The sequence below is a fragment of the Protopterus annectens genome, chromosome 4.part1, assembly GCF_019279795.1.
Source record: "Protopterus annectens isolate FY-2018-M chromosome 4.part1, PAN1.0, whole genome shotgun sequence".
Taxonomy (NCBI): Eukaryota; Metazoa; Chordata; order Ceratodontiformes; family Protopteridae; genus Protopterus; species Protopterus annectens.
In genome coordinates, this window is record NC_056734.1 from 312296500 (window position 1) to 312324306 (window position 27807).

Sequence of the window (27807 nt, forward strand, 5' to 3'; positions counted from 1 at the left end):
TAGCAATATGTCATGATCCCCAGAAAAAAAAAAACTCCTTTTCCTGATAATTTTTACCATCATTGTTTCTAGCAAAATTGCATAAAATGTTAACACACAATGTAAGGTTCCTCTTTTTGATGCTATATATTCTGACATTCGGGCTGCAGAAATCACAAAGAACTGTTTCCATAGCTGTAAAGAGTCCATGAGAAAGAAACAATAAACAACTACTAAAAAATGGCAGGACTCATGCACATCAGCTATGTCTTCAGATTCATCGTGATTTTAGGATTAGCTTTGTCTGCCTTATCTTTAACTAGTAAGTTACTGATCTATTATTATTTAGTTTTGTGTCACAGCAATTTAGAAGAACTTGTTAGAATGGATGAAGTTTAATTTTTCTTACTTGGTGGTAGTAGTTTTAAATTATTCAGTTTGCTTAGCTGTTTAGAAATGCATAGAATCCTACTCATTGATCAAAAATTTCTGTAGTGATTACTGACTGTGCTGCATTTCTTAAAAAAAAAACTTTGTTTTGCTTTTCAAAATAATTTTATTGGGATGCTAGAAGTCTGTATTTTCTTACATCAGACAAAAAGTAATCAGTAGGTCTATATTTATATCTATCTCTATCTAATTTTCTGTGTATGTATCTATCTAATTGTCTTTCTATGTATGTATCTTCAATGAATATGTGTGTGCATGTGTAGCTGAAATAAAACCTGGTATGTCTTTTTAAAACAGGTGATTTATAGACAAATCAGTTTTCACATGTTTTGCAAAGGAGATTTTCTTGTTTTACAAGTGATATATAATACATACGTATAACTAAAAAGATGTTACTTTATGTTTAAACTGAACTTGCATCGGTGGAATAATATGTAGGTTATAAAATGACAACACATTTGATACTGTTACAGCTCTTTTATTCTTCTGATAGAGTATGGTAAAATAAAAGTAGAATATGGACACAACTAGTCTGCAATGCAAACAATGCTGAACAAATATGAATATCATGATGTAAAAGGCAGAACTGCTCTGGCATTATAACATTAGTTCTTATCTTAGAGGGCACAGTGATATAATTTTTATGGCTAGGTATAACCATTCTTTTTTAGATGTGCAGTAAGAAAAGAGAACACACATGTACAATCTCCAGTCAGATTGGAAGCAATGTTAAAGCAAGGATGAATTCTTGCACATATATTTATAAGTTCAATATTTCAGAATAAACTCATTGTTCTCTTTTAGATCCTACAAAGCCTGCTTCCTGCTGCAGACAAGTTTCCAAAACTTTTGTGAAACATATTGTGAATTATGAATACCAGCCAGAGCAACTGCAATGTGTAGAAGCTATCATGTAAGTATTAGCTTTTAATTAAAAATGAAATATGTATAGTTGCATTAGGAGTTTGATGAAAAATATGATTTTACAATGTGACTCAGACTTAATTATTTAAAATAGAGTAATGACATATACACACACACTCACACTCTATATACTGTATATATTTACACACATGTGTATATATGAGTGTGTGTGTGTGTGTGTGTGTGTGTGTGTGTGTGTGTGTAGGTGGGATCTGAATACGTACACAGAGAGCTATACACAGAGAGAGAGAGAGAGACAGAGACAAATAGGATAGGATATATCAGCATCTGTATGACATTAGAAATTAATGTAAGCATAATGCTCTAGCAAAGCATATTACTGAGTGTGGTGAGTCATGTTATTTTAGATGAATGATGTCAGTTTAAGGGAAGGTGATATTAAAATATTTACTGAAAATTATGAACATAAATGGATTGTTAAATTAAATGCTCTGGAAGGGGTCTATATTATTATCTCGAAGTTACGGAACATTGAATACAATATGGTCAACACCATATTAACGAAGTTCCGTAACTTCAAAAAAAAAAAATTGAAATATCAGATACTAACTCTGATGGGTTTAAGCAGGGGGCAAGCCCCCCTGTACCCCCCACACCCCCTGCTACTTGAATACACCAAATCCAAGATTGCGCTACAGTGCAGAAAAGGGAAATCTTCCCTTTCCGCACCATACTCTGTTAAAGTGTGACCTCAGACTTGGTATATTTAAATAGAGGGGGGTTTACTTGTTGTATTTTTTTTTCAGGGTCTTGTTGTTTTCGATGGTTTAATGGTTTGATGGTTTGATCACTAAAGTTCGATCTTTAGTGATTTGATGCATTAAACTTTTGAGATTCTAATATAGACCTCTCTGGAAGGACATGGCTTAAATGAATATTAATGCCTATAACCTGTTTTGAATATGAGAAAGTTGACGTATTGAAGCAGCTGCTTTATATGTGCTTTGCCTTATATTTCTGTCATTTATACTTAATCTCATCTGTTATGACTGATTTAGATTACAGTGATGTACAGCTGAATGTTATTTAAATATGAAAGACATAAGCTGTGTTTTTTTAACTTGAAAAAGTATTTTAACATGAAAGCATGTGTTTCTGAGTTTTGGAATAAAGCCCATACTGGTGTCACATAGTAACCTGTTTTTGGTTTATAATAGGTTTATAGATGTGGTAGTGGTGCTATCTAATGACTCCTGAGGTCATTAACAGATATCTCTGAGAACATTCATTGCTGAGTGCAGGACTAAATAAAATAGTAACATCAAATGTTACCGTAACTGAAAAGATGTGCATGCAGTCAAGATAAATGGGAATAATGGTAGTGCTAAAACTTTTGGATATACCAAAAAAATGTAAGCACTGGAGGTGACAGTGTGCATAAGTGCTTACGTGTCAGGGTTAGAGTCAGGTCTAGGAAGAAAGGTAAATTTTGCATTCTTCATGTGTGCATGAGTATGTGCATGTCTCTCATGTTTAGTGTTATTAGTAGGAAAAGAGGTTTCATAAATGTAATGTGTAGGGTTTGGATTCTCAGTTTTAGGACTAGAACCCATGAGTAGGGTGATGTGCGGGAGTCTCACCTAAAGCATGCATTTTAGATGTGATAGAAAACCAGAGCATTCAGGTTAAAGTCACATGGTCACAGAAAGGACACGCAGACTACTCTGGATACATCTACGTAAAGAGTGAAACAGACAGAAAGAAAGGGTGTACTTCACAGGATTACTTTTCAGTCTTGTACTCAGACTTTCTGTTCTGACATCATAAGCATTTTATACCACTGAAGTAAAATACCTGAAAGCCTCAGTGGAAATATAAGTTCTCCATGTTTCCTTCACTTGCTGCATTTTAGACATGTCATTCCTTTCTGAATGCTAAATCACAGGTCTCAATGTGATATGTAAAGGTAGAAAAAGCTGTAAATTATTGGAACTGCCATTTTTGTGGAATCCTCTTAAGAGTCTGACATCAGTCAGTACCTGGGATAGAGGATGATTAAGAGTATTGGCAAGGTGTGAATGGTCTTTTGACACTGACTTGTGCTTCCTATGATCTTATACTTACAAAGCATTGTCCCTAGAGGTGGAAAAGTACATGTGTAGAGTTAATATTGAAAACAAAACAAAGCAATTTCATTTTTTTAGTCCTTAAACCTTATTGGGCCACAAAGTTACATGCAATAACTATAAAGGCAGTTTAGTGAACCTAACAGACAGCATGTTTTAGGAGATGGAAGGAAAGTAACATATATGTTTATGACATGCAAAAACTCCAAGTAGAGAGTAAATAACCAGACAGGACCAAAGGTAAGAACTGAACCCATGATGCTAGAGCATTGGGGCATATCAGCTAGGGGAAAAAGCTATTTTTCTTTTCAGACTTCAAATAAAATTGGTAAATCTAAATAATGAATATTAGAATATTTGTTAGGCTGTATTTATCAACATAATTATGGATAATGCATGTCACATCATTCAACATTTTACAACACATTTCAATATGTATGGTTTATGAACCTGCTTCTTCTCTAATGCCAGTTAAAATATTAAAATATTGACCTGGAAGGATGATCTGTGAAATTATGTTTTGGGGTTAAAGCCCTCATGTGCATTGCAAAGGGCCACAAGAATAAGTATCATAAATTACATGTTAAAAATCTGGGCATATAGTATAGAATCTTGGTAAAGTTATTAGTAAATAGCATCCGTTAAGTAAGTTTAGGCTCAGCATGATGGAGTTATTAGCAGAGATAGCACTGTATTCATGTTAGTTACTTTAGCCTCCTCCAGCTCACGACATGTGATTTACATAGTTCAGTCTTTAATGGGAATTTCTTACTCAATGAAACTATTTTCCTTTGAGGCATAATTAAAAATATGCATAACTGGCATGTTGAAAACATGACCTAACATTAAAAAAGGCCAAGATGTGGTCATGTACTAAAATGTCTACTTGAATGCTTTAAAACATGCATTCTAACTACTGGTTTCTAAAATCAGCATTCAAGGAATGAAGTTGTATTGATGTACGGAAGATGGCACAGTTTTTCTTGACGGTGTCTACTTCTGTGAGTACTAGTTGCTGGTGTAACTTCAAACATCAGCTGGGAATACCAGAGATAAGAATATATGTTTTCATTACTCAGGAGTTTTGAGGACAATTTAATTAAGGGATTTGATGCTGATGGACTGCATTTCCACCAGTGGGGATTGATAGAGATACATGATTCACTTGGATTACTAACAAAGTCATGGGTCATTCAGTGGCTAATATCTTTGGCTTGCAGTCCTGGGGCCTATTATTCAGTCTCTGTCTCAGTCACCAAATGTGTGGAGTATGCAAGTCCTCCCCTTCCTATGTTGGTTTTCTTTGGACATTTCTTTTTTCCCTTTTTCCTAAAAAATACGCTGATTAACTGCTTTTTATTTACCAACTCCTTTTGTTGTCTGTATCATAGCTGAAAAGTGCCCGAGGTCTATTTCACTTTGCAGTGATTACAAAAATAATAAAATCACCAATTTTTATTATTATTCACTTTTGTGAAAAAATATAAGATGGATGAATAGATGAAAAAGATGTGATTTCTATTAATACAACAGTTTAGTCAAGGTAAGGTTTTCTCCATTTCCGAAATGGGATTATTGCACGTGTGGTTCAAACTAGTGTCATAAAAACTGAAACATCTCTATGATAGTTTGGGATTGGCATGTACAATCTCATAGCAAATTTAAATGTTGTATTTCTAAATACAGATGATGTATGGAAATCTTTTTAACTTTTATATTATGCAATGAAACTGCAGGTGTTATTTATTACTTAATGATATTTCTTTTCATCTGAAAGGTAGGCCATTGGTTAGCACACAAACCAGTAATGTCAGAAATGGTTTTATCTCTGAAAAGCTATGAAGTAAATATTAAGTTGTGCCTCATGACCCCAAGACTGCAGTGATCCTTGAATTGTTGGCCTGGAAAACTAACAACTAATTTCCTAATTTATGTTTCACCCAGTGTTCATTATCCCAATGCATGAAAATGGTTGCCATTCTTGTAGGATATGGATCACACTGAAATTATCATCAGTATTAATAGATCAGGGCTACAGTACTGCAATTATAACAACATAAGCCTATTGCACTTTCACTACACAGATATATTTAACAATGTGTACTGGGATTTTTCTGTTTAAAATGGTAATGGTGCCTTTACATTTGACCTTTGCCCTGCGATGACACTGGTAAAAGTCCTAACTTAAATCAGTTTATTAGCCTGCCTAATAATAAACAAGTAAATCAATAAGTGCCAGCTATTGTGTTTCTGAAGCATCATTTTGTATATTAATATTATGCAGCTGCAACAAACTTCTCACACTATAATAAGCCACTGTACCATTTCCAAGATGTCTGCTAGCTAACTGTTGGTATTTTGCATCCACTGAAAGATGTTAGCTATGTATAATGAGAAAAACTCTAGTATATGGAATATAATAATAATAATATAATATGGTTTGTTAACCAGGTAAGCACATAGTCCCTTTCAGGGGTGACCTATGTGTGATTCCCCACCACTGGCCCAGTAATCTAGCAGTCTCAATCTTCATCACTGGCAACAGTGAGGGGCATACACACTGGGAGCATGATAAGCCCACACACAGTAAAGAGCAATGTCCTTTGAGAGCACACAGACACCACAGTCAGTCTGGGTCTGGTTTCTCCCTCTTTCTCCAGATCCCAAGTAAGACTCCCCACTGTCACAGCTACAAGTTGAGAGCTCAGCTGAGTGACCAAGCCAAGACATCCAGCACCCTCTCTGTCCAACCAGTGTTTCCTGATGCTGCCTAAGTAGCTAACACACACACACACACACACACACACACACACACACACACACACACACACACACACTTTGAAGTTTGATTTATACATGCACACACACCTGGGAAAGGCTGGTACAGATTTACTAGCTATATCCCCTTCTGCCCAGACTTTAATGTAGTTTTGCCTGCCACCAGTCATTCCTGATCAGCTACTTTAATGCTCTTAACAAAGGGTGTCCAATCCTACTGTGTAATGTTACTATTAATCCAAATGGTAGTTTGACCAAGAGCAAGGCTATTAAGTGTGGCCTGCACAGTGTCATCAAATAGATATGCAAGTACTTAAAGAGCTTAAATATGTCTCACATATATCAGCCACAATGATAGGTTTAAATATATTTAATACTAAATAATAAAAGAAGAAGAAAGTACTCAGTAAATCAGAGTAATTTCAGAGTTCAAGATCACAGGAAATATTTAAAACATCATTGCAGGAAATATTAACCTACTTACAGAGCAAGGCAAGTGTGGTGAATGGATCTTCTAGCTTATGCTGCTGTCAGGTCAAATACAAATACAGAATGCACAGTCTCTCTCTCTCTCTCTCTCTCTCAGAGAGTTCTTAAATTAATATTTCAGTTATTTCTTCTGGGGTAGCTGGCAGCATGACATCACTTCTTGTCATCTGACTACCAACTCCCAGGCTCACAGTAATTGATTTTAGCATCTGCTTGTGAAAATACATAAACAATAATGTCTCTTACATCTAATGCAAATGGTGGAAGTCGTGATATAATTTATATTCCTCAACATTTAAAGACAATACAAAAAACTTCTAGTTCTAGACATTATGTCTGCTACTGTACTGAAACTGAAAGATAACATCTCTTTTGTTTATGGCTATGCCATAAAGTAACATAACCTCAACCATTCTTCTGAAGTTTTGCAAGTGAATCTCCTTTTAAAATGCATACATCTAAACAGTTGCAATAGTGTATAAAATATCTGTTCAGTACACATTTCTATACACTATGACATACCGTTCTAATATATTTGTAACGGGCATATGAATCATGTTGATATTCACAAATGACATATGATTATTTACAAAATTCCAGGTAGCTGGGCTGGCAGTATCTGCTTTTGTGACACTATGAGAAATATCTGGTTAAGAAACGTATTTATTTATTTTATATTAATTTTATTTTACATTTGTTAACCGGGAAAGTCCGACTGGATACAAGTCCATTTTCAGTGGAGGCCCGGGGAGAAAATAGGTTCATAGGTTAGCTGGAGTTTGTGGCCTCTCAGCTGCTGCAAGTGTCACCTTCATGATAAGGTGGGCAATGGGAGATGTTTTTTTGAGTCTTTAGCTATTTTTCTCTCGAAATTGCTTTTGGATGATTTTTTGAGAGCTCTTTTTTTTTTTTATAGTGATCGAGGGTGTTGTCTTTTTTTTAATTTTTGCTGCTCTATCTTGTAGTAGCCCTCCTTTTGTTGTAGAGTTGTTTTATGGTGGGGTCCACCAGACCAGACTGGGCCTTTGCCAAAGAGTCTTTGTTTTTGTTTGTTTTGGATTGCCCTTGCCCAGTCCTGCCTGCAGGTGCTGAGTAAGGTAGAAGTTCATAGGGCTGATTATTGTTTTGCACGGCTTTTGTGATCTGATATGTTCTCCATACTGAGAACCTTTGAATGACACCAGTGTTTAAGCCAATTGTTAAAGCTGATCATCTTATCTCTGTATTGTGGCATCAGACATCAGTGTGTCTGACTATGGAGTCACCGGGCTGTGACTGTTTGACACTCTGACTGTGAGGTCTATGTGTGTTGTGTTCTGAGGTGGTGGTTGTTTGGGTGTCTGCTTTGGTGGCCTCTGCTGTTTTGGTAGATGTGTGTGGTAACCTTCTCCTCCTGACTGGAGCAAGTAGCTGAGAAAGAAATGGTTAAAAATATCATCTGAAAAAGGAAAACACATATATTAAGGTGGTTATCAGACAGAAAAGCTCCAAATGTACAAAAACAAGTGTAAATACAGTGAAATTATTACAGTGAGTTATCACAAAACTGAGATTTGTTTAACGATATGTACACGCAGGTACATGTTTTTCTCACATACACACAGCAAAGGTTGGAAGCAAGTAGCTGAGAAAGAAATGGTTAAAAATATCATCTGAAAAAGGAAAACACATATATTAAGGTGGTTATCAGACATGGTGTAGTGTTAACTTTAAATCTTTCCAGTAGGTGGGTGATACACAGAATTTTAAACAGTTACAGAGTCAGAGTTTTATTCTTGTAATGAGGTTCTCATTTATGAATTATGTTAGAGTGCAGGTTAGTCAGGGTTTGTATAGGGACAAAGCCACTGCATTTTTAGGTATTTCCTGAGGGATTTTTTTGAATTGGGATAAGTAGGGGTCAGTGGTGGGTTCAGCAGGAAGTAGGTCCCAGTTTTTACCAGCAGAGTTGGAGAATAGTGATTCACCAGCTGTTGATTTTAACAGTTTGCACTTGCAATTTTTTGGAAGAGCGAAGGGATTTTAAGTTACTGTACGGGGTAATAATATTTTTCAGTATGGGTGTACTGTCTGGTTGATAGAGGATTTTGTGAACAACTATTAGTTGGTTATATTGCAGTTGATAGGGTAGTTCAAGCCAGTCTAATGACTGAAGGTTAAGGCAGTGATGGGTTCTATAAGCTGATCCTGTGGCAAATCTGGCAATGTTATTGTAGCACCTAGTAAATTTATTGAGGTTTGATTTGCTTAGGTTTACGTAGATAGGTGAGGCATAAAGATGGGTGAGGCATAAAGAAGGGTCGATAGCAGATGTGTACGGGCGATAACAGTTCTAGCAGATGGGGTTAGGAATGGTTTAATCCTGTAGAGAGAGACCATTTTTTTTATTAACTGTTTTAATAGTTTTGTTTATGTGAGCAACAAACTTGAGGTTGTTGTTGATGATCACTCCCAGTAGTTTAGTACTAGGTGCTGGGGAAATTATGGTACCATTGTTAGATATTATGTGAGAGGTGGTGAGGGGACCTTGTGGGTAGGGGAGAAGAGTAATAGTTTGGTTTTATTTAATAGTAGTTGGCAACCAGTAACCCAGTTCTCTACTTTGTTGAAAGTGATTTGGGACAAGGATTGTAAGAGCTGAGTCATCTGCATACTGAATACAAGTTGCATCAGGGATGACTTTGTACAGGTCATTAATGAATATGGAGAATAGGAGGGGACCTAATACAGATCCCTGTGGAACTCCAAGGGTGACTGGTAAAAGGGACGATAGGTTATTCTTCCATAGTACAGCTTGTTGTCTGTCACTTATGTAAGAATGAAATGAGGTAATTGCTAGGTTATCTATGGAGAGTGATTTTAATGTGTTTAAGAGTAGCTGGTGATTTACCATATCAAATGTCTTGGATAGGTCAAGGAAGAGGGCTGAGGAGAGCTTGTTGTCATTACGGTTTTGATTTATTGCATGGGAGAAGGAGAGAAGGGCTGAGGTAATACTATGGCAAGGTCTAAATCCATGCTGGGAGGGGTCTAGGAGAGTGTTTTGATTCAGATAGGCAAGAAATTGCTTTTGGATACATTTTCCCATTATTTTAGTCAAGGGAGACAGAATGGCTATAGGCCTACAATTTGAAAGTTCAGTGGAATCTCCCCCTTTATGAAGAGGAGCAATAATGGAGATTTTCCAGATGGGGGGAAATAGGCTTCGTGGATAGTTCTATTGATTAAAATTGATATGGGGTATGCTATTTCATTAGCGGCTTTTTGGAGATATTCAGCAGGTAGCAGGTCTGCTGAAAGGGTGATGGGTTTCAGTTTTTTTTAAGTAGGGACTTAATAAAAGATGTTGGTACTGGATCAAGCTTAAAGGAGATCTTGTTATCAGGTGTGGGGTTGGTGGTACTTGGGGTATAGGGAGATAGCTTACTGGCTAGGGATTGCATGGTTTCTGTAAAGAAAGTGTTAAAGGTGTTAGCAACAATTTTAGGAGGTTGTTGGAGGGTAGTTAAGGGGGTAGGGGTAGTTGATTGGCTAGGGTGGAGATGTTTGTTTATGCCTGACCAGAATTTCTGTGGTTGATTTTGGTGCTTTTGTTGCAGATTACAATAGTAACTGTTTTTGTCTAGCATAATAGACTTCTTTGTATCATTTCTCAGCTGTTTATATATAAGGTGGTCTTTTGTGGACTTAGTGGTTCTCCAGGAGGTGAAAGCTTTGTTTCTGCTAATCATTTTTTTGCCTTGTATCATTGGACAGTCATGGTGCTACTTTATAATTGGTCCTGATAGTGCGTGGGGGAGCATGGTTATCCAGGATAGCAAGAAATGTAGAGTTAAAGTAGGAGACAGCTTAATCTAGTGGAAATACCCATAGGTTGGACCAGTCACGTGTTAAGTTCATTCTGAAATTTAGTCTGAATAAAGTTCTTACAACTTCTAATGTTTTAAAGGAAGATTGTTGAGGGATGTCATTTCTTTTTCTGATTATATAGGTCAGGAGGTGATCATTAAAGTCCTCAGGTAGGGTGCCTGTTTTAAATATCTGGGGTAGATTGTTTATTAATATCCAGTCTAGGATACTTTCTTTTTTGTTAGGTTTATTGATTCTGGTTGGGGAATATATCATCTGGGAGAAGCCATGCAAATTTATATGGGTGGAGGGGAAGTCTGAAGAGCAAGTATTCCAGTCGATATTAACATCCCGAGAATAATAGTTTCCTGGAGCAGTTAGTGGAGAGCCATTGGAGGATACCCTCCAAGGTATTCGTGTTGTCACCTGTGGGAATATAGATACATGTAATGTTTATAGATTTGTGTTTGATGAGTTGGACCTTTGTGATGAGTATTTCTGCATTGTTAGTAAACAATGCATTTGGGGTACTAGTTTTGGATGCTTCCAGAGTGGATTTATACAAGATGGCTACCCCCCTACTTTCTTAGAGATGCAATCAGGTTTTAATATATTGTACCCTGGGGGTATAATCTCATTATCAGTGGTAGTAGGCTTGAGCCAGATCTCGGTAAGGCATAGCATATCAGGGGAGTGGACATCCAAGAGGGAGTAGTGAATATTCTTGTTTATACTTCTAATGTTTAGGTGACACACTAGGAGTGAGTTGGGGGCATTACTTGAGTTTTGTAGGCTAGTATGGGTGTTATTTGTGTGGCTGATATTAACAGGTGGGGTTGAGCCTGGGTTAAGGTGGATGTCACCATCCACTATGAGGTTAGGTAGTAATCTAATAGCAAATTTCTGGAGTTTTAATAAGAGTTTGTGGTAGTATTTAGTTCTAGGATTAATATATGAAGCACGGATGAGATACTGAGTTTTTGCATTAGAAGAGTTTGATGAGAGGTGGGGTAGTGGTTGGTTAGAATTATGTGGCTGATTAGTAGTACTGGTTTTGGTTCTAGGATAGTGGATGCCAGGGAGGTGTTGGTATTCATAGGCTGTGAGAAGATAGAGAATTATAAGTGGGGGGTATTAGGCAGTAAATAGGATTAGAGTTTGAAGATTTGTTAAAAATATTTGGATACATTGTAGGGGTATTTGAGTAATGCTTGTTTAAAATAGAGTTGGGGTGTTTATAATTAGCATATAGTGAGAGACTGGAGAGAGTATGAGTAATAGGGCTGGGTCCTGTGAATGATTGGTTAATGCTGATAGATTTTGATGAGTGGGAGTGGTGTCAGATGAGGGGGAGTGGCAAGGTGATAAGTGTAGGACACCTGGGGCGGGTGGAAATTCGGGGTAGGGTAGGGGAGTGGAATGAGCCCGCAGGGCAAATAGAGCAGGTAGAGCCAAAAGAAGAAGAAGATCAAGGAGAACAATCAATGGAGTGCTGAAGTCTGAAGATAAGTGTGTTGAGACATATAAGAAGGTAAGAAGCTTAAAAAAAGATAGAAGTGGGATTATAGCAGAGTGATATAAGGAAATATTTGTATGGTTATACTGGGACCACAGTGTGAGAGAGAACAATAATAAAGAGATGACTAAGAACTGTGTTAGGGGGATTCGATGAAGAAGAGGTAAAGGGATTTAGAGACCCTAAAGCTAATAGTATGGAGCCACCTAGTGGGCAGGTGGGGCACTTGGATGCAGTAATAGTATGGAGCAACATAGAGGGCAGTGGGCTACTTACATGCAAGCACACTACTGGGGATTCCTATGAAGCAAGACAGAAAAGCTAAGTCAAAAGATGGTATCTTTCTACATCAGGCTTTTTGATACCTCTGTAATTAAGCAGGAGTGGGAGGGGAGGTGTGCAGGTTCAAGGTGGGGGAAGGGATAGACACAAAATAATGCAAGGCTGGACTAAGCCAGCTGCTAAAAAGAAAACAGGAAAACCAAGCTAAGTTAATTCCAGGTCAGTGTGGTGCAGTATTTACCTGTTGACTACAAATGTTATACTACTAATCTAGTACAGAGTGGTGAAAAGGACCACCACTTTGCAGGGAAAAACAAAAGAAGTATGGGCTGCAGGTATATAGATAAACTTTTTCCAAGAGAAAGTAAGTAATTGACCTAGGAGTACTATAGAAGAGAGAAATGGGGGGGGGGTAGTAGTATGCATGCATACAGTGAAAGGGGAAAGAGTCTTCAGTTTGGAGGACAGATTAAATACAACTCTAACATACACTACTGTAGCTGAAAGCACTTTAGTGTTCCACCGACGCAGGGTCTCACAGTGCAGGGCAATGGGACAGCCTTGGGTTGATTGGAGGTTGGCCAAGACACAGGATGTAACTTTTGCCGAGGGGACTGGAAGTTAAAAGGAAAAGGAGGTAAGTATTAGGTCTGAAGTTTTAAAACACTCTGATTACCAAGTAACTGAGATAGAGAATGCAGGGAAAGAGCAGCATACCTTGTAAGAAACAGCACAATTCTATGAACAACACCAAATGCAAGGATAGCAGAGAAAAAAAACAAAAAGGTAACTGCAGTTAATAACAAGCTATTATAACATACACTACACTATTATGTATTGTTATAAAGGTTATGAAGACAAAATAGTAACTACTAAGCTGCTACACACTATTTAGCATTCTCCACTAAAGTCAGGAACAACAGTGGCATGCTACAGAAACAAATAACTTCTAAGATGCTACACACAATTTAACATTCTGCACTAAAAGTCAGTAATCAGTGGTGTGCTACAGAAACAAGTAACTAGTAAGATGATATAGTCTCCAGCTAAAAGTCAGAAATAACAGTGATGCTATGCAGATACACAGAGTCAGTTGTATCCCTCAGAGGTTACAATAACTTATACACTAATTGCCAAACAGGTTACATGTTCTAAAAGTACACATGGCAGGTCACAGTATTCACATTATTGAATAAAGCAGCATTTTACCTGTTATTTAAAGTCACAATATGCTATAAATAGAATTATATACCGGCACAACAAAAACACTCATATGCAGGGCAAATAGAGTAAAGGAAAAAATAACAAAAACGCTGTTGAAATGCAACTGCAGAAAACAAGTGACCAGATAGAGCTGTTACCAACCAGAAATATGCATGACAAAAAATACATACCATGTGTGAAACTTCTCAAAAATAGCAGTAAGAATCACAAACAAAAACAATACCAGGTAGTACTTACATGCAAGCACACTACTGGGGATTCATATGAAACAAGGCAGAAATGCTAAGTCAAAGATGGTGCCTTTCTACATCAGGCTTTTTGATACCTCTGCAATTAAGCAGGAGTGAGAGGGGAGGTGTGCAGGTTCAAGGTGGGGGAAGGGATAGACACAAAGTAATGCAAAGCTGAGAGTCAGAGAAAACTGGGCTAAGCCAGCTGCTAAAAAGAAAACAGGAAAACCAAGCTAAGTTAATTCCAGGTCAACTTGCTCAAGCTCACACTGAAAGAACCAATTTTCTACCACAAGACTTGCAGCTCAGAACCTTAACCTCTGAATCAACCACAAAACTAAGCATTACACCCATGTTTTGGCCTGTTCTTCTTATCAGTGTCTTCTATGCTGATAATGTTTCTCTTACTAGCCTGAACAAGTTTATCTGGCTATACAGTCATTAATCTTTTCATCTTTTTTCCATTAAAACATCTTTTTTTTTTTACCTAGAAGGCTATTAATCAATTTTTGCCCCTTATAAAGCATAAATGTTACAGTTTGTACAGGTGATGTTCAATAATCTGTAGACATATATCCAAATATCCTGTTAGTATGTCCTAATCATTAAGTTATATTCGCAATTTTTAGTCATCTGTAATACTAAAGTAAATCAGTGAACCAGTGATGGTCTATCATATCAGCAGTCTTGAATGCAAAGGAATAAATTTGGTAGGTTCTACAGATGTTTGTAATGGTTTTCCTTTTTGTACAGATTTTTTACAGAAAATGGGAGAATGTACTGCTCCAATCCACGTGTCAAATGGGTGCAAAATAAGGTAGCACAACTGAAGTAAGTAAAAATTGAATTTTTTTTTTAATTTGTACAGATGAATGTGATGGAATGTAAGATTTAGTTCGCTGTAAACAAGTGAGAGTCTGGGGTAGAAATATAACATTAATGATTTCATAAAAATCTAACACATATGAGGCCATCATTTCTACATCAACATATCATTATAAGGAAAAAAGTATGGAAATGTTAATAAATGTTATGCATTTCCTTCATCAGTTGCTTGTTTTTGTAGTACATCAGGATCGTAATGTCACATTTTTGTAGTTCTAGCTAAAAACTAAAGTGTGTGTGTGTGTGTGTGTGTGTGTGTGTGTGTGTGTGTGTGTGTGTGTGTGTGTGTGTGTGTGTGTGTGTGTGTGTGTGTGTGTGTGAGTATGTGTAAGCTATTTTGAGGAAGTCCATTGAGCAAAGTATATTTTGCCTGTATTGTTACCTGTTTTTTGCGGTAGTTTTTTTGCAGGAGTCAAGTACCCTTGTATGCTCTAACTTATATATACCAACTCCATGGTCACACTACAGTGGAAAAAAAAACCAAGAAAACTGCTTTAAAACTGTACAATCAACCCACCCAATCCAGTCTACTGTGATAAAGCAAACCTCAATATTACTTAAAAATCAATAACAAAAAATGAATTTAAATGTTATTTTATGCAGGCAGGCAAGGCCCCCCCACCCCCACACCCCCTGCCAATTTGATATGTATATATCTATATTTATGCCACCTCTGAGATTAAACTGAAGTTGGAAAATAGTGAAATCCTACTCTGTACTGTACTGTGATGTTGCACATGCAGCTACCATTATTTAAAATTTTAAAACAAAATTATGCAGTTTTGATATATATGTGTATGTGTGTGTGTGTGTGTGTATATATATATATATATATATATATATATATATATATATATATATATATATATATATATATATATATATATGTATATATAAATATACATAGATATATATGTGTGTTTGTGTGTGTGTTGTGTTTGTGCTTGTGTGGAATATGTGGATGTTTGCTTTACGGTCGTTTCTTAGTGAACCAAGCCACAAACCATGACCTACATTTTTTTAATCTACGGAATGATATTTCATTAATCACACAGACAAGTGAATATGTGACTCCCTGCAATGACTAGCACTGTCTTATACATAGTTTTCCTGCTGTTGTTCTGAATTCACTTTTTAAATGTTTTTAGTGTTTAATTTTTTTTTTGTTTAATATAGTAAGGGTCGGGGACTATATTGCAGCTGTTCAGTTTAGTTTTGTTAGGTAGTGCATTAAGGCTTTTAATTGCAGTTTATTAATATTGTGTTAAATCTATCTGAAATGCTGATTCTGACCATCTCATTGCAGCTCATTTTTTCTCTCTATTTTTAACTATTTTCTCTACTGTTTATTAGTTTGCATGTCTTGGTGTTAGATTTGGTTGGGCAGCTTTTTGGGGGGAATTTGTGTCTGCATTTTGTGTATGAAGTCTGTGTTGTGTGCATATGGTTAGTGAAGTGTCTCTTTTTTATTTATAATGTGTGGAATTTGTGTTGAGTTATAGTTCTAGCATTTTATCACTTTAGTTATATATAGATTACTATAATTTTGCAGGGTCTATATTATATGCTCAAAGAGGCTTTTCTTCGAACATATAATGATCGACACGTAAAGAGCGAATGCTCTAAAGAGTCAGCGACCACGTCCGCAAACATTTTTGTCAGGGAAAAAATTCAGTTGGCCGTTATCGGGAACTGCCCTTTTCCCCAATGTAGAGCAATCTGGAAGTTGGTATATTTAGTTAGGATAGTTTGGGGGGCACACCCCCCCACATGGGGGTTGTGGGAGGTGAAGCCCCTCACTTGATTAGGGTTTTGTAGTTTGTGTTTTTTGTGTACGGCCCCATGAATTTTTTCCCCGAGGAAAAAATCTGAGGGTGTGGCCATTCACTTTACAGTGTTCACTCTTTAGGTGTCGATGATTATATGTTTGAAACAAAGTCTCTTCGAACATTTAATATAGACTCAATTTTGTTGTATGGTGAAGCTGGGAGAGTTCTGCAGTTTTTTTTGTTGTTTTTTTGCTAATTTTAGAGTTCCTTTAGTTATCTTTTTAGTTCTTTTACTTTCTCACAGTTTGTAAAGATGATGATAATGTTTTATTTATTTATGTTTGCTTTCATATTCTGAACTTCAGTTTTCAGTTTGGTATTTTTTCTTGCTGGAATAATTGTTGTTTTTGTGTGCCTGAATATGTGTGTGTGTGTGTGTGTGTGTGTGTGTGTGTGTGTGTGTGTGTGTGTGTGTGTGTGGACATGCATCTGTGCGTGTGAGAAATATCTCTCAAATGTACCTCACTGCAAGGAACATTCCTCATATTGTGTCTTAAAAAGTCCATGTTTCTCATAGTACAACATTGAAAATGTCTCCCATACCATTTTTTAACTGATATCCATTCTAAATCATATTGAATCATATCTATATATACTTTAAAATATGACTTCATTCTGTTAAGTATTATTTCTGCTTGAATACCAAGTGAAGTATTATTTCTCCTCGAATACCAATTCCTTGTACTGTGTATTTGTCTTATGTATTCTCTGTACCTCTTACTGTATTAGCTCTTCCCTGCTCATAACCTTACTGTTTTTGTCTTTTCTAGGTAATTACAGGGCATTTTCTCCATGAAGATCCCCCCCCCTTCCAGGACATAAACAAAAATAGATTCTGACCGCTCGCTTGTTACTGGACAGGTCTCACACTAAAAGAAAACAAACAACAAGGCAACCATTTCAAGCTTTTCATATAGATGAATACTGTTGTTGTATACATAATCAGAGATTAGAGTTTTTTTTTCTCTCTAAGCTAGCTTTGCTAATTCTGTAATGGCATTTTGGGAACATACTTTTTTTTATTTTCCCATCCTTTGTTTAATAACTTGGTAGTATGGTATACACGGTACCAAGATGAAATTTTTATTATTATGAAAGGGACACAAGTGGACGCTGAGAGATTAGTTAATACTATGGGTTCCTTTACATCATTTTTGGAATTTACTTTCCAATACCATGAGCACGGTACCAATTTCCTTGATATTAACATATACAAAGACGTAACCTATGACAGATTTAGAACCACAATTTATAGGAAACCCTTTTATAGTAATTCTTTTTTACATTTTACCAGCAATCACCCATTTTTTCAAAAAAGAGGGGTAATCAAAGGCCAGTTGGTTAGAGCATCCAGAATGTGTTCGCTTGATGATGATTTTCAACAAGAATGTAACACGTTGGGTTGGATGTTCTCTAATTGTGGTTATCCACCATCTTTGGTTCATGCACTGACTATGGAAGTTTCAAATAAAAGAGTGGAGGGGTCCCTTGGTCCTATTTTAATGAAGGGTTATCCTTCCACTAACTCGATCTGGTTACCTAGCATTGTTCAAACGACAATGCTGGTAACGGATTTAGTTGGTAAATCAAATTATAGTACCATTTTTATTACACAATTTAACGACATGGCATTTCCACACAGGGAAATTTTGAATAATAGCTGGGATGTAATTTTACAAGATTCGAGCCTTAAGAAAGTGCTTGGTTTGAAACCAGTTGTGTTTTTTAAAAAAGGTGTCTCTCTAAAGACATTATTTGAACTACCTCATGGTCACCATAAACAAAGGAAAGGGATGTTTAAATGTGGTAGGTGTAGGTATTGTCAACACATTCAGACGGGCTACTGCTTTTATATTAAAGGTTGTAGGTATTCTATCCCCGATAAATATAATTGTGACTCCCAAGGCGTTGTATACCTGGCTTCATGTCAGTCCTGCCCAGCATTTTACCTAGGCAAGACGGAACAACAGTTTAAACAGCGTATATATGAGCATATTTGTGCAATTTCCAAAGGCCTGGCTACTAATGCCTTGGCAAGGCACATTACTGAATTTAATTCTCATAGATTTCATTTCACTGTAGTACAACAAGTTACACAAAATCCAAGAGGTGGTCCCTGGCAATTACAACTCGAGGAACAAGAACTGATATGGCAATTAAAAACAAATGCTTATGTTTATCCTGGGATTAATGATGCTTCCTCTATTAAATGTTTACTTAGGTTGAAAGCCGTGAAATGTTAATTGATTCTTAAATTTTAAAATATTATAGTTTTAACGTATTTGTATTTGGTTAATAGTGCTGTGGTTATTAATTTAAACCAGTAGGGTATTTTAAGTTTTTAAAACTTTTTCAAAATATTTTTAAAAAAATTAAAAAATGTTTAATGACAATAAACTAAACTTGGTTGATATTCGTGGATTTTTGGCAGCGTTTTTTTCCTTTTTTTCGTTATCCTATTTTCTCTCTAATTGTAAGGTGTGCACAGCAGTTAGGGCTCCCAAAACTGACCCCAACCTAAGCTCCGGTCAATATCTGGTTAAAGTAAATTCTTCTTAGTCACCTTCTTAGTGCATGGTGCTACCCGCCTATATTTCAGCCTACTAATATTTTACAGTAAGTTATTTATCCCAGTTAAAAAAATTACTACAAACTTATTACAATATCTATCCAAATCTATTAATTAGGGTTGGTGCACAGTCACTCCCATAAGTGTATTATTGATAACCCCACTCAATAAAGTGAAATGCTTGATTCTACAAACCTTTCCTTTGTCCTCCACTGATAGTTTTTTCAATCTCAGCTCTGCAGGGGTGTGGTGAGCCCACGCCGTTTGCTCCGCTCCCCTACCCTGCCCCCATTCCCTCCCACCCCCACAATGTGTAGTTTTATATATCACAGGCTACTCCTTCCAAGCTCCTCATAGGCTCTAAGCTCCCCTAAGTTCATCACCTTCCACAACCAAAAAAACTAAAACCGTCCTACATCTCACATCATGCACACTGTAACTCTACTATCAGTAACTTCCCTAACCTTCTTTAACCAACTTACTCTCTACCACCTCACTTCTCACAACACCACACTACACCAACTAACCCCAACAAAAACTACAGCATACATATACCATCACTCATCTCAGAATAGTTACTCTGATATTTCATCATCACTCTTCAATCACAGAGACACCACCACTTTCAAGACCAAACTGTATTTTAATATACCTAAAAATCAAACAATTATACATCTCATGCACTATTCCATACTTAACTACATTTCATCCACAATCCAAACCACTATCTCCACTTTATTATGCCAAAGTGGAGATATTCATCCAAACCCTGGACCGTCTTCCACCCAACATATTAACAACTCTACATCACTCTCAGTGAAAACACCAAAAGACCTTTGCATTGTGACATTAAACATCCGTAGTATTTGCAACAAAGTATCTGACTTCCATGCATAGCTTACACAGTATACACCTGATATATTTGCTCTAACAGAAACCTGGTTCAAACCCCAGATATCAGACTCAGAAATACTTCCCTCTGGATATCAGATATTATGAAAAGATAGACTTCATAAAAAAGGGAGAGGCCTAGCATTAATACATCGTAACCACATAAATATAATACCCCATACAAAAATAGTTCCCACCTTCAGTAATATGGAAATCCTATTAGCATCACTATTTTTCAACAACCATAAACAAATATCTATTGCCACCATCTATATTCCTCCAGGTCTCAATATCCCAACACTGGAATACTTCTTATTATGGTCTAAACAGTACATCTCAAATGAAACCATCATCCTTGGTGACAATAATATAAATTGGCTTAAACTAACACCAAGCAACTCCACAAACTCCATCAATCTGTTCAAATTTACACAACTTATACAAACCTCAACACAGACAACAAACAATCACCCTGAATCCATCTTGCACTGGATATTAGTATCCCACTCACAATATTACTCCTTTGCCAACATGCTTCCCAACACCCTAAGTGACCACTTACCAGCCCTGATACACAGACAATCAGCCTCCACCCCAAGCATTAATTCATACAAATATATCAGAAATCTAGCCACTTTTAGCCATTCTCACTTCTGCAACCTATTGCAAACACTAAACTGGAACCCACTGAAATATATGTTCTTAGACGAAGCAGTACATTACTTCAATACTGTCTTTCTAGATACTCCATAGCCCCCATAAGAAAAAGGAGAGTTAAACATAACCATGCTCCTTGGTTATCTAAGTCAACCAAACAACCACTGATTAATAGAGACCAAGCATGGCACAAATGGAGAAAAGATAAGACCCTGCCCAGCGAAACTGCCTTCAAAATACTTAGAAACAAAGCAAAACAGGCCATTAATCAGGACAAAGAGACTTACTTCTCTCAACAAATAAACATCCACAGTAATAATCCTAGAATTTTCTGGAAATCTGTTAACTCATTACTAAATCCTGCCAGCACTCAAAACCCATTTCCATTTCCAGACAAAAGCCCTGTTGAAATCGCTGAAATAGTTAATAAAAACTTTATTGATATTATCCTTATTTATTTATTTATATTTATTTTCAGTTTGTTTACCAGGATAGTCCATTGGGCCACAAATGGCCCATTTTCAATGGAGTCCTGAGGAGAAAAGTTCCAGAAGGTTGAATACATAATACAAAGTAGGAATACATTTAAAGTACACATTAAAAACACATTTGTCACACATTGAAAACATAACTATGCATAAATACAGTAAATAAGAAAAAATAAGTATGAAGAAAATATGTATTTACAAAGAGTTTCATCAAAGATTGTATCTTAGAACAAACATCTGGATTAATAGTGGGTAGTACTTGTTATATGGAGTAACAAAAAATGCCAGTTTAACTCGCTCTAGAGTTTCTAGTGATATAGAAGCAAGATAGGCATTAATGGGTCTACAGAAGGGTTGGAAGATTAGGAAGAAAGTGTAGTAGAAATTAGGTAGGGTGGGAGCATCCTTACATTAGTAAATGCAGGAAATACCGCAGCCCCCATTAACCCTTCCACCATACCTCAAGGCAATATCAGCTCCATACCATCCTTTAGCTTCCAACCTGCAGCAAACTCTCAAATACAAGCATTACTTGGCAAATTGAAACCATGCTCCTTATCCACTGATAATCTCCCCCCTGAATACCTCAAAATCAGTGCTAAGGCAATAGGTTTCCCAGTATGTATCTTTATAAACCGATCACTTGCAGAACACACAGTCCCACAGCTCTGGAAAAAAATCAATAATCACTCCACTTCATAAAGGTGGAACCCTCATGACCTATCTGATTTTAGACCCATTTCCATGCTGTCCCCTCTATCTAAAATAATGGAAAATGCATCCAATAACAACTGGTTGAATATTTAACCAGCAACAACCTACTATCCCCTTCACAACATGGTTTTCGACATCCCACAGTACCATTACTGCCCTAGTCTCCTTCACAAATTTCATCTATAATGTCCTAGATAGTAACCTACTTACATCAGTCTTGTTACTGGATCTCTCAAAAGCATTTGACACAGTCTCCCAAATTAAACTTATCACGTGACTACAATCACTATGATGTTCTGATGCTACCCTAACCTGTCTCACTAGTTACTTGGAAAACAGACAGCAATCCATAAGGTGGCAGAATAACCTCTCTAGCTTTCTTTCAAATAACATAGGAGTGCCCCAGGGGTCAATTTTAGGACCCCTACTATTCAACATTTTTATAAATGACCTACATAAAGTTCCCTCTGACTGTACTACCATACAATATGCAGATGATTCAAACATAATCTGTACTTCCAATAATTTTTCTGACCTCCAAAGGTTAACACAAAAAGCCTTTACATCCATAGAACTCTGGCTAAACCAATCACAGCTATGACTTAACCATAATACATCGAAATTACTCATATTTGCATCTAAACCTGTTACCACAGATTTTACTATATTCTCCATAAACAAAACCCAAATAGAGTTAGTAAATCAGGCCAAACTGCTAAGAATTACTATTGATAGCAAACTTAGCTTTGACTTGCATATTAATAATGCAATAAAAAAGACTCGCTTCAAATTAGGCAAACTTTACAGAAACAAACAATACTTAGACAAATCCATCCGAATAAAACTTTCAAAAATGTTTCTTCTTCCAGCCTTACTATATGGGTCTCCTATCTTCACTAATTTCCACAACTCTTTGCAACACAAACTGCAGTCCTGCTATTATAAGATTGCAAAATTCACATCAGCCCAACCAAATCACACCCACCATTGGCAGGCCACTAGAGAACTAAACTGGCTAGAATTTGCACATTACCTACATTACACACAACTTACCTTTGCCCATAAACTCATTTATAAACCCAAGTTTTGCCCTTCCCTGAAAAATATCATTGAACCTTATGTCCCATCCAAAAATCTATGCTCTAACAACAAACACCTACTTAAAGTATCAAAACCTAGTAAAAGAGCAGGTAGCTGCCTCTATTCCCATTCCATAAGTAAGCTGTGGAATGCCCTCCCGTCATCAGTTACAGAATTAGACAACATAATCTCCTTTAAAAAGAAAACTAAAACAACATCTCACTGATAACCCCAGCTGCACATGCAACACATATCCACAACATCCTTAATCTAGCAAAACTGTTTCACATAGCAAATATACTTATGTATATGTCATACTGTTATACCATATTGAGTTATCCCTAATCTTTATTATCCTACTCTACAGATCTATACAACTATCTTGACACATTTTCTTTTCTGTCACTTTCTACTTTTAATACTACCATTAAATACATACTACCTATAATCTACATATTCCCACCACCTAGCTATATCATTCTAATTATATCTATCCTACCTTTAAGTTTAACTCTCTAATTCTACCTTCTCACTACACTTACCTTTGCCTTTTCCTACAGCCTGAAAAAAAATTGAGCTGTATTGTTAAATATTTCTGTTTAATTTGAGCTCTATTGTTAAATATTTCTGTTTATTTTTCCTACATGCTAATCTTTCATTGTTACTGTTACATTATGGAACTTGAAGGTTGAGAGCTGTGGTGTGTGTTTATGTTTGCATTGTTCTTATCTTGAGCGTGCTGTGAGTGCAATGTCTTGTAAGGCTATGTGGATTGTTGTAGCAGTATTTCTTTAAGATTTTCATAATGAAAAAATGTGTCTGCTTGCACTCAGCTATTGTATGTTCCAGCAGGCATTACAAAGAAATTTGTAGATTGCTGGGCTGTTCATTAACCAGTTGGAATGTTGTGTTCATGCTACTTAGTTATAGGTTTCTCATGATGTGGTATAACATTTGATGAGCATTTTATCACATGAGTAAAACAGCTGAAGTTTGAATGCTGTTGTCATCATTTTGGACTCTTCAGTCAACTATCCATACAGTCTGCCTTAATACTACAGGCTCCTGAATGGATACAATTTTAGGAATGATGTTTTTTTTTTTTTTTTTATTTTGGCTTGGTAGCTAATATTAAGTGTCACCTATTATAATACACAGGTCATAGTATATTTAGATTGTTTCATTATTACTCTTTGGTTGGAGTTCAATGAGTGTGCAACTTTTTCATGAGAGGTACAGGATGGTGTTTTATTGAGTGGTAAAGCCTTTGCAGCAGACACTCAGATTGTATGCCACTCCCATATGAACTGCTGCAGTTTGGGGATATGGAATACTTACAAAATGCCTTTTCTCAATGCTAAGAAAAGAAGTAAAACATTTTTTTTTACCTGTTTTGATTTACATACAATCATCCCCATCTGTCAGGCAAATTGCTGCCAGCCAATTTCTTCTTCATGAGACTACAAGTCTTTTTCTTCTTCCTTTTCATAACGTCTCAGTAAATTTTTATACTTTTGCAAGCAGTTAATTTGCATGAGCATTTCCCTTCTAATGTGAAGTAATGAGTCAGTAATTTAAAAACAGTTTTAGAAATACTGTTTCTTGATGAGTGGGTAGCTTTTGTTTCCCTCCTTCCCAAATCATTGTGGGTTCTTCTAACATTGAGATTGCAGCATCTACAGGGTACTGAATTTTTTTTGACTCAGGAAAGCCTTAAATTTGCATTGTGTGTATGTTGGGGGGATCCAGTGGTGAGACACATTGTAGCAGATTGACATTTACCAGCTATGGGCTTATGGTAATCACAACTCCATGCATGCCTTATCCTTTACAGAGGATTATCAGTGAAATGCCTTCAGTGCTCAGATATACCACAATGAGATTTCAGATTAACTGGATCCATAATGGGGATAGAACTGGCACTACAGCATATCTTAACATATGACTGGTACATTCATACCCTACAATGCAACCTGAAAAGGACATTAGTAAAAAAAAATAGGGATCCAGTGATAACAGGCATGACATTTCGGAGCAAGGACAAGCACTGTCATGCTTCTAGCATAACAGTCTGAGAGCTGCCATTGACCTCTGTCCTATGCACAGTGCAGTGACAAATGTTTTTCTAAGGCTATGAATGTAGACATGAGTTAGAATATATAGCACAGTTGTAAGCCTTCACAGTTTGCTAATGAGTTGTCTTAGCAGTATGGCTCAGGGGTGAGTCTGGGATGCATTTTGTTGATCTGGTGAAACAGGTGCTGACTGCAATGTACTGTTCAGTAATGGCTACCCTGATCAGGACAGTGATACTTATTAGTCATTTTATTCACTGTCTTTCACATGAAATGCACATTGACAGGCCTGATCCCTGTAGTAAAGCTGTAACTTCACCAGAAAGATTTATTAAGAATTTCTTATATCATCTAACTCTCATTCATTAAAGTCAAAGAAGAGAGGAGAAACCTTTGTTGAAATCTCATCTTTCAGCTGATCAGCCTGTGAATAAAAAAGGAAACCCCCAACAAGATTTCATGAACTGAATTACTCATTTCACCTAATGTCAATAATTTAAAACATTTATTTTTTTGGCTGCACTGATACCTGACATCATCTGAATGCAAATGCATTTCCATACTAGATACAGTTATTTTAAATTTTGAAACCTGTTTAGGTACAACTTACTAAGCAAACTAGCTCCCTGAGTGGTAAGTGGCCTTTTCCTCAAGCAGTCTTTCTGCAGTGCTTTTTCCCCTAGTCTTCCAGGTCTTAGAGGTCCATCACTACAGGAGACTGCAGACTGGATAAGCAGTAAGCTACCCCTTGTAGTGTATATCTCCCTTCCCTCTAGTTGTGCAGCCAAAAGGGTTAATAAAGTATATTGTGCGACTGCTCTGTGGATGCATTTGAGGGAAGTTGTGTTGTTAATTGGTTGTGGCTTACCAGTTAAAGATTTGGCCAGCTGGGGCATAACCATTCAAAGGAAAACTCAAAATCATTAAAATGTCTGTATATTATAATTTTTGAGCATTTGTATTTATTGTTAGAATAACTCTTAATTCCAGTATTATTCCAGTGACTGGTATATTTTTTTATCAATGATCCATTCTCAAATTGTTCTAAAGGAACATATTTATGCCTTGGTATTAAAGACATATGTTTTGCTTGTCAACACTTTTTTGACTCTGGAAAACATCATGCCAGGCATGACATTTACATAATAGCAAAACACTTGTCTCATATCCTTCTGAATTTTCTGTTAAGGCCAAGTGACTTTAAGGATTGTTTGACTTAAAACATAGTCCAACATAACCAGAAACTTCCTGCATTTTGCCACTAAGCATATAATCCCTGTGGGTTGTACTTAACTCCAGAGCTTACTATTTACATTTGATTTTATAAATAGCAGAGGGATTTCTTTCCATAACCACCAGTAAAACCATCACCAAACAAAGGGCAGCTTATTAAGAAAAGAAAAACAGTTATTGTATACAATTGTAGTGATGCACAACCCCGAAGTGTGTGAGTGGACCAAAAATGCTAGGTTCTCTGTGAAAAGGCAGTGATGTGCCAAATTAGATGATTTCATTTTGAAACATGGTTATTTGTCCATGACTTTCAAAACATGCATGAAAATTGAAGGAATACATAAATACAATATATATATATATATATATATATATATATATATATATATATATACACACATATATAAACATATGGATCAATTTACTTCTTGAATAAACAAAGTGTTTTATTTTGTTTTTCAGCAAACTTAAATATCCAAATGACAATGAAGCTCCTGCTACAACACAGAGCAATCAAGGATTCAAACCTACATCATTTTAGGAGAGCACAAAGAAGCCTGACCTCCATATTAAGATGCGATATGTTTTAAAATGCATCACTGGATTCAAGTTACTTAGTCATTAACAGCCATTTTAATTTGATTGCCACATATTGATGTTCTACTAACTTTGCAGAGACTCTTTAGCAGTTTGCTACTGAAAATAGTGCACTGAAACATATGTGTGCTCTTTGACTATATGTCATAGCTCCATGTTTTATGTTACATTCATTCTGTTCTTAACTACACAGTTTAATTTTGCTTACTATCACATACTCTGATAATATCCACAAAAAGGCATATGGGAAATGTTTTTTTTATCAGTATTGTTTCACTATGATAGCAATGCCTTACTCTAAACACTTTAATGGAATATTAGCAAATGTTTGTATCTTTCAGTATTTTGCATTTGTAACTGGGAAGTTGTCCAACTGTCTGGGACACATGAACAATCCATCCTTAAATAACATAATAGGCAGAAAATCATATTCTGTTTATCCCCTGCCAAAAACAGATCTTTGCAGCTTCCATTAGCATCATTGTATATCATTGGTGATTCTTGGCTTCTTTAGAGTCATTTGTTTTTATAATGGAACTAGAGATTAGCTTATCATCACTGGGTGCCCTATTATTCCACTTATGAATTGCTGTCCTTTGACCTTATATATATATATATATATATATATATATATATATATATATCTATGCGCATATTAGTTAATTAAGTCATGATGATAATGTATCTTTTAATGCAGAAATCTCTTAGTAATCACAGCATTTTTTATGGGTTGGGTTATTTTATTGCTGAGTCTTATGATTGGTCCTTTGACATTCTATCTCTTTATGACAGGTTAGTATTTTTTTGAATTACAGAATATCAAGTGTGTACAACTGATTACACTGCATTTATGTATTTGTATCTGAAGAAGTCTTATCCATCAATAAAAGATGAAAGTGCTAAAACACTAATTCGTCCTACGTGTTTTATTTTTTTGTTTTATAGTACGAGGTTCATTTCTCATGGTCAGGGTGTTTTACG

General features: G+C 36.2%; 1 protein-coding gene across 2 annotated transcripts; it reads left to right on the plus strand.

Moving 5' to 3' along the window:
- The first annotated feature begins 170 nt into the window (after positions 1-170).
- Positions 171-27737, plus strand: LOC122800847 (C-C motif chemokine 2-like). Of its 2 annotated transcripts, none has more exons than XM_044070162.1 (4): positions 171-301; positions 1234-1342; positions 14562-14639; positions 26692-27737. In XM_044070162.1, the coding sequence occupies exons 1-4, from the start codon at positions 220-222 to the stop codon at positions 26768-26770; spliced, it is 348 nt and encodes a 115-aa protein (XP_043926097.1). In that variant the 5' UTR covers positions 171-219; the 3' UTR covers positions 26771-27737. The 2 variants fall into 2 exon arrangements, with proteins under 2 accessions (XP_043926097.1, XP_043926098.1); XM_044070163.1 differs by lacking the exon at positions 26692-27737 and adding an exon at positions 17293-17311.
- Positions 27738-27807: the final 70 nt, after the last annotated feature.

What these genes read in the sequence shown, in the direction of transcription:
- LOC122800847 (XM_044070162.1), top strand. Translation starts at nt 220, where the DNA reads ATGGCAGGACTCATGCACATCAGCTATGTCTTCAGATTCATCGTGATT. An exon ending in CAATGTGTAGAAGCTATCAT is followed by an intron (nt 1,343 to 14,561) that starts GTAAGTATTAGC and finishes CTTTTTGTACAG; the next exon opens with ATTTTTTACAGAAAATGGGA. An exon ending in AATAAGGTAGCACAACTGAA is followed by an intron (nt 14,640 to 26,691) that starts GTAAGTAAAAAT and finishes TTTGTTTTTCAG; the next exon opens with CAAACTTAAATATCCAAATG.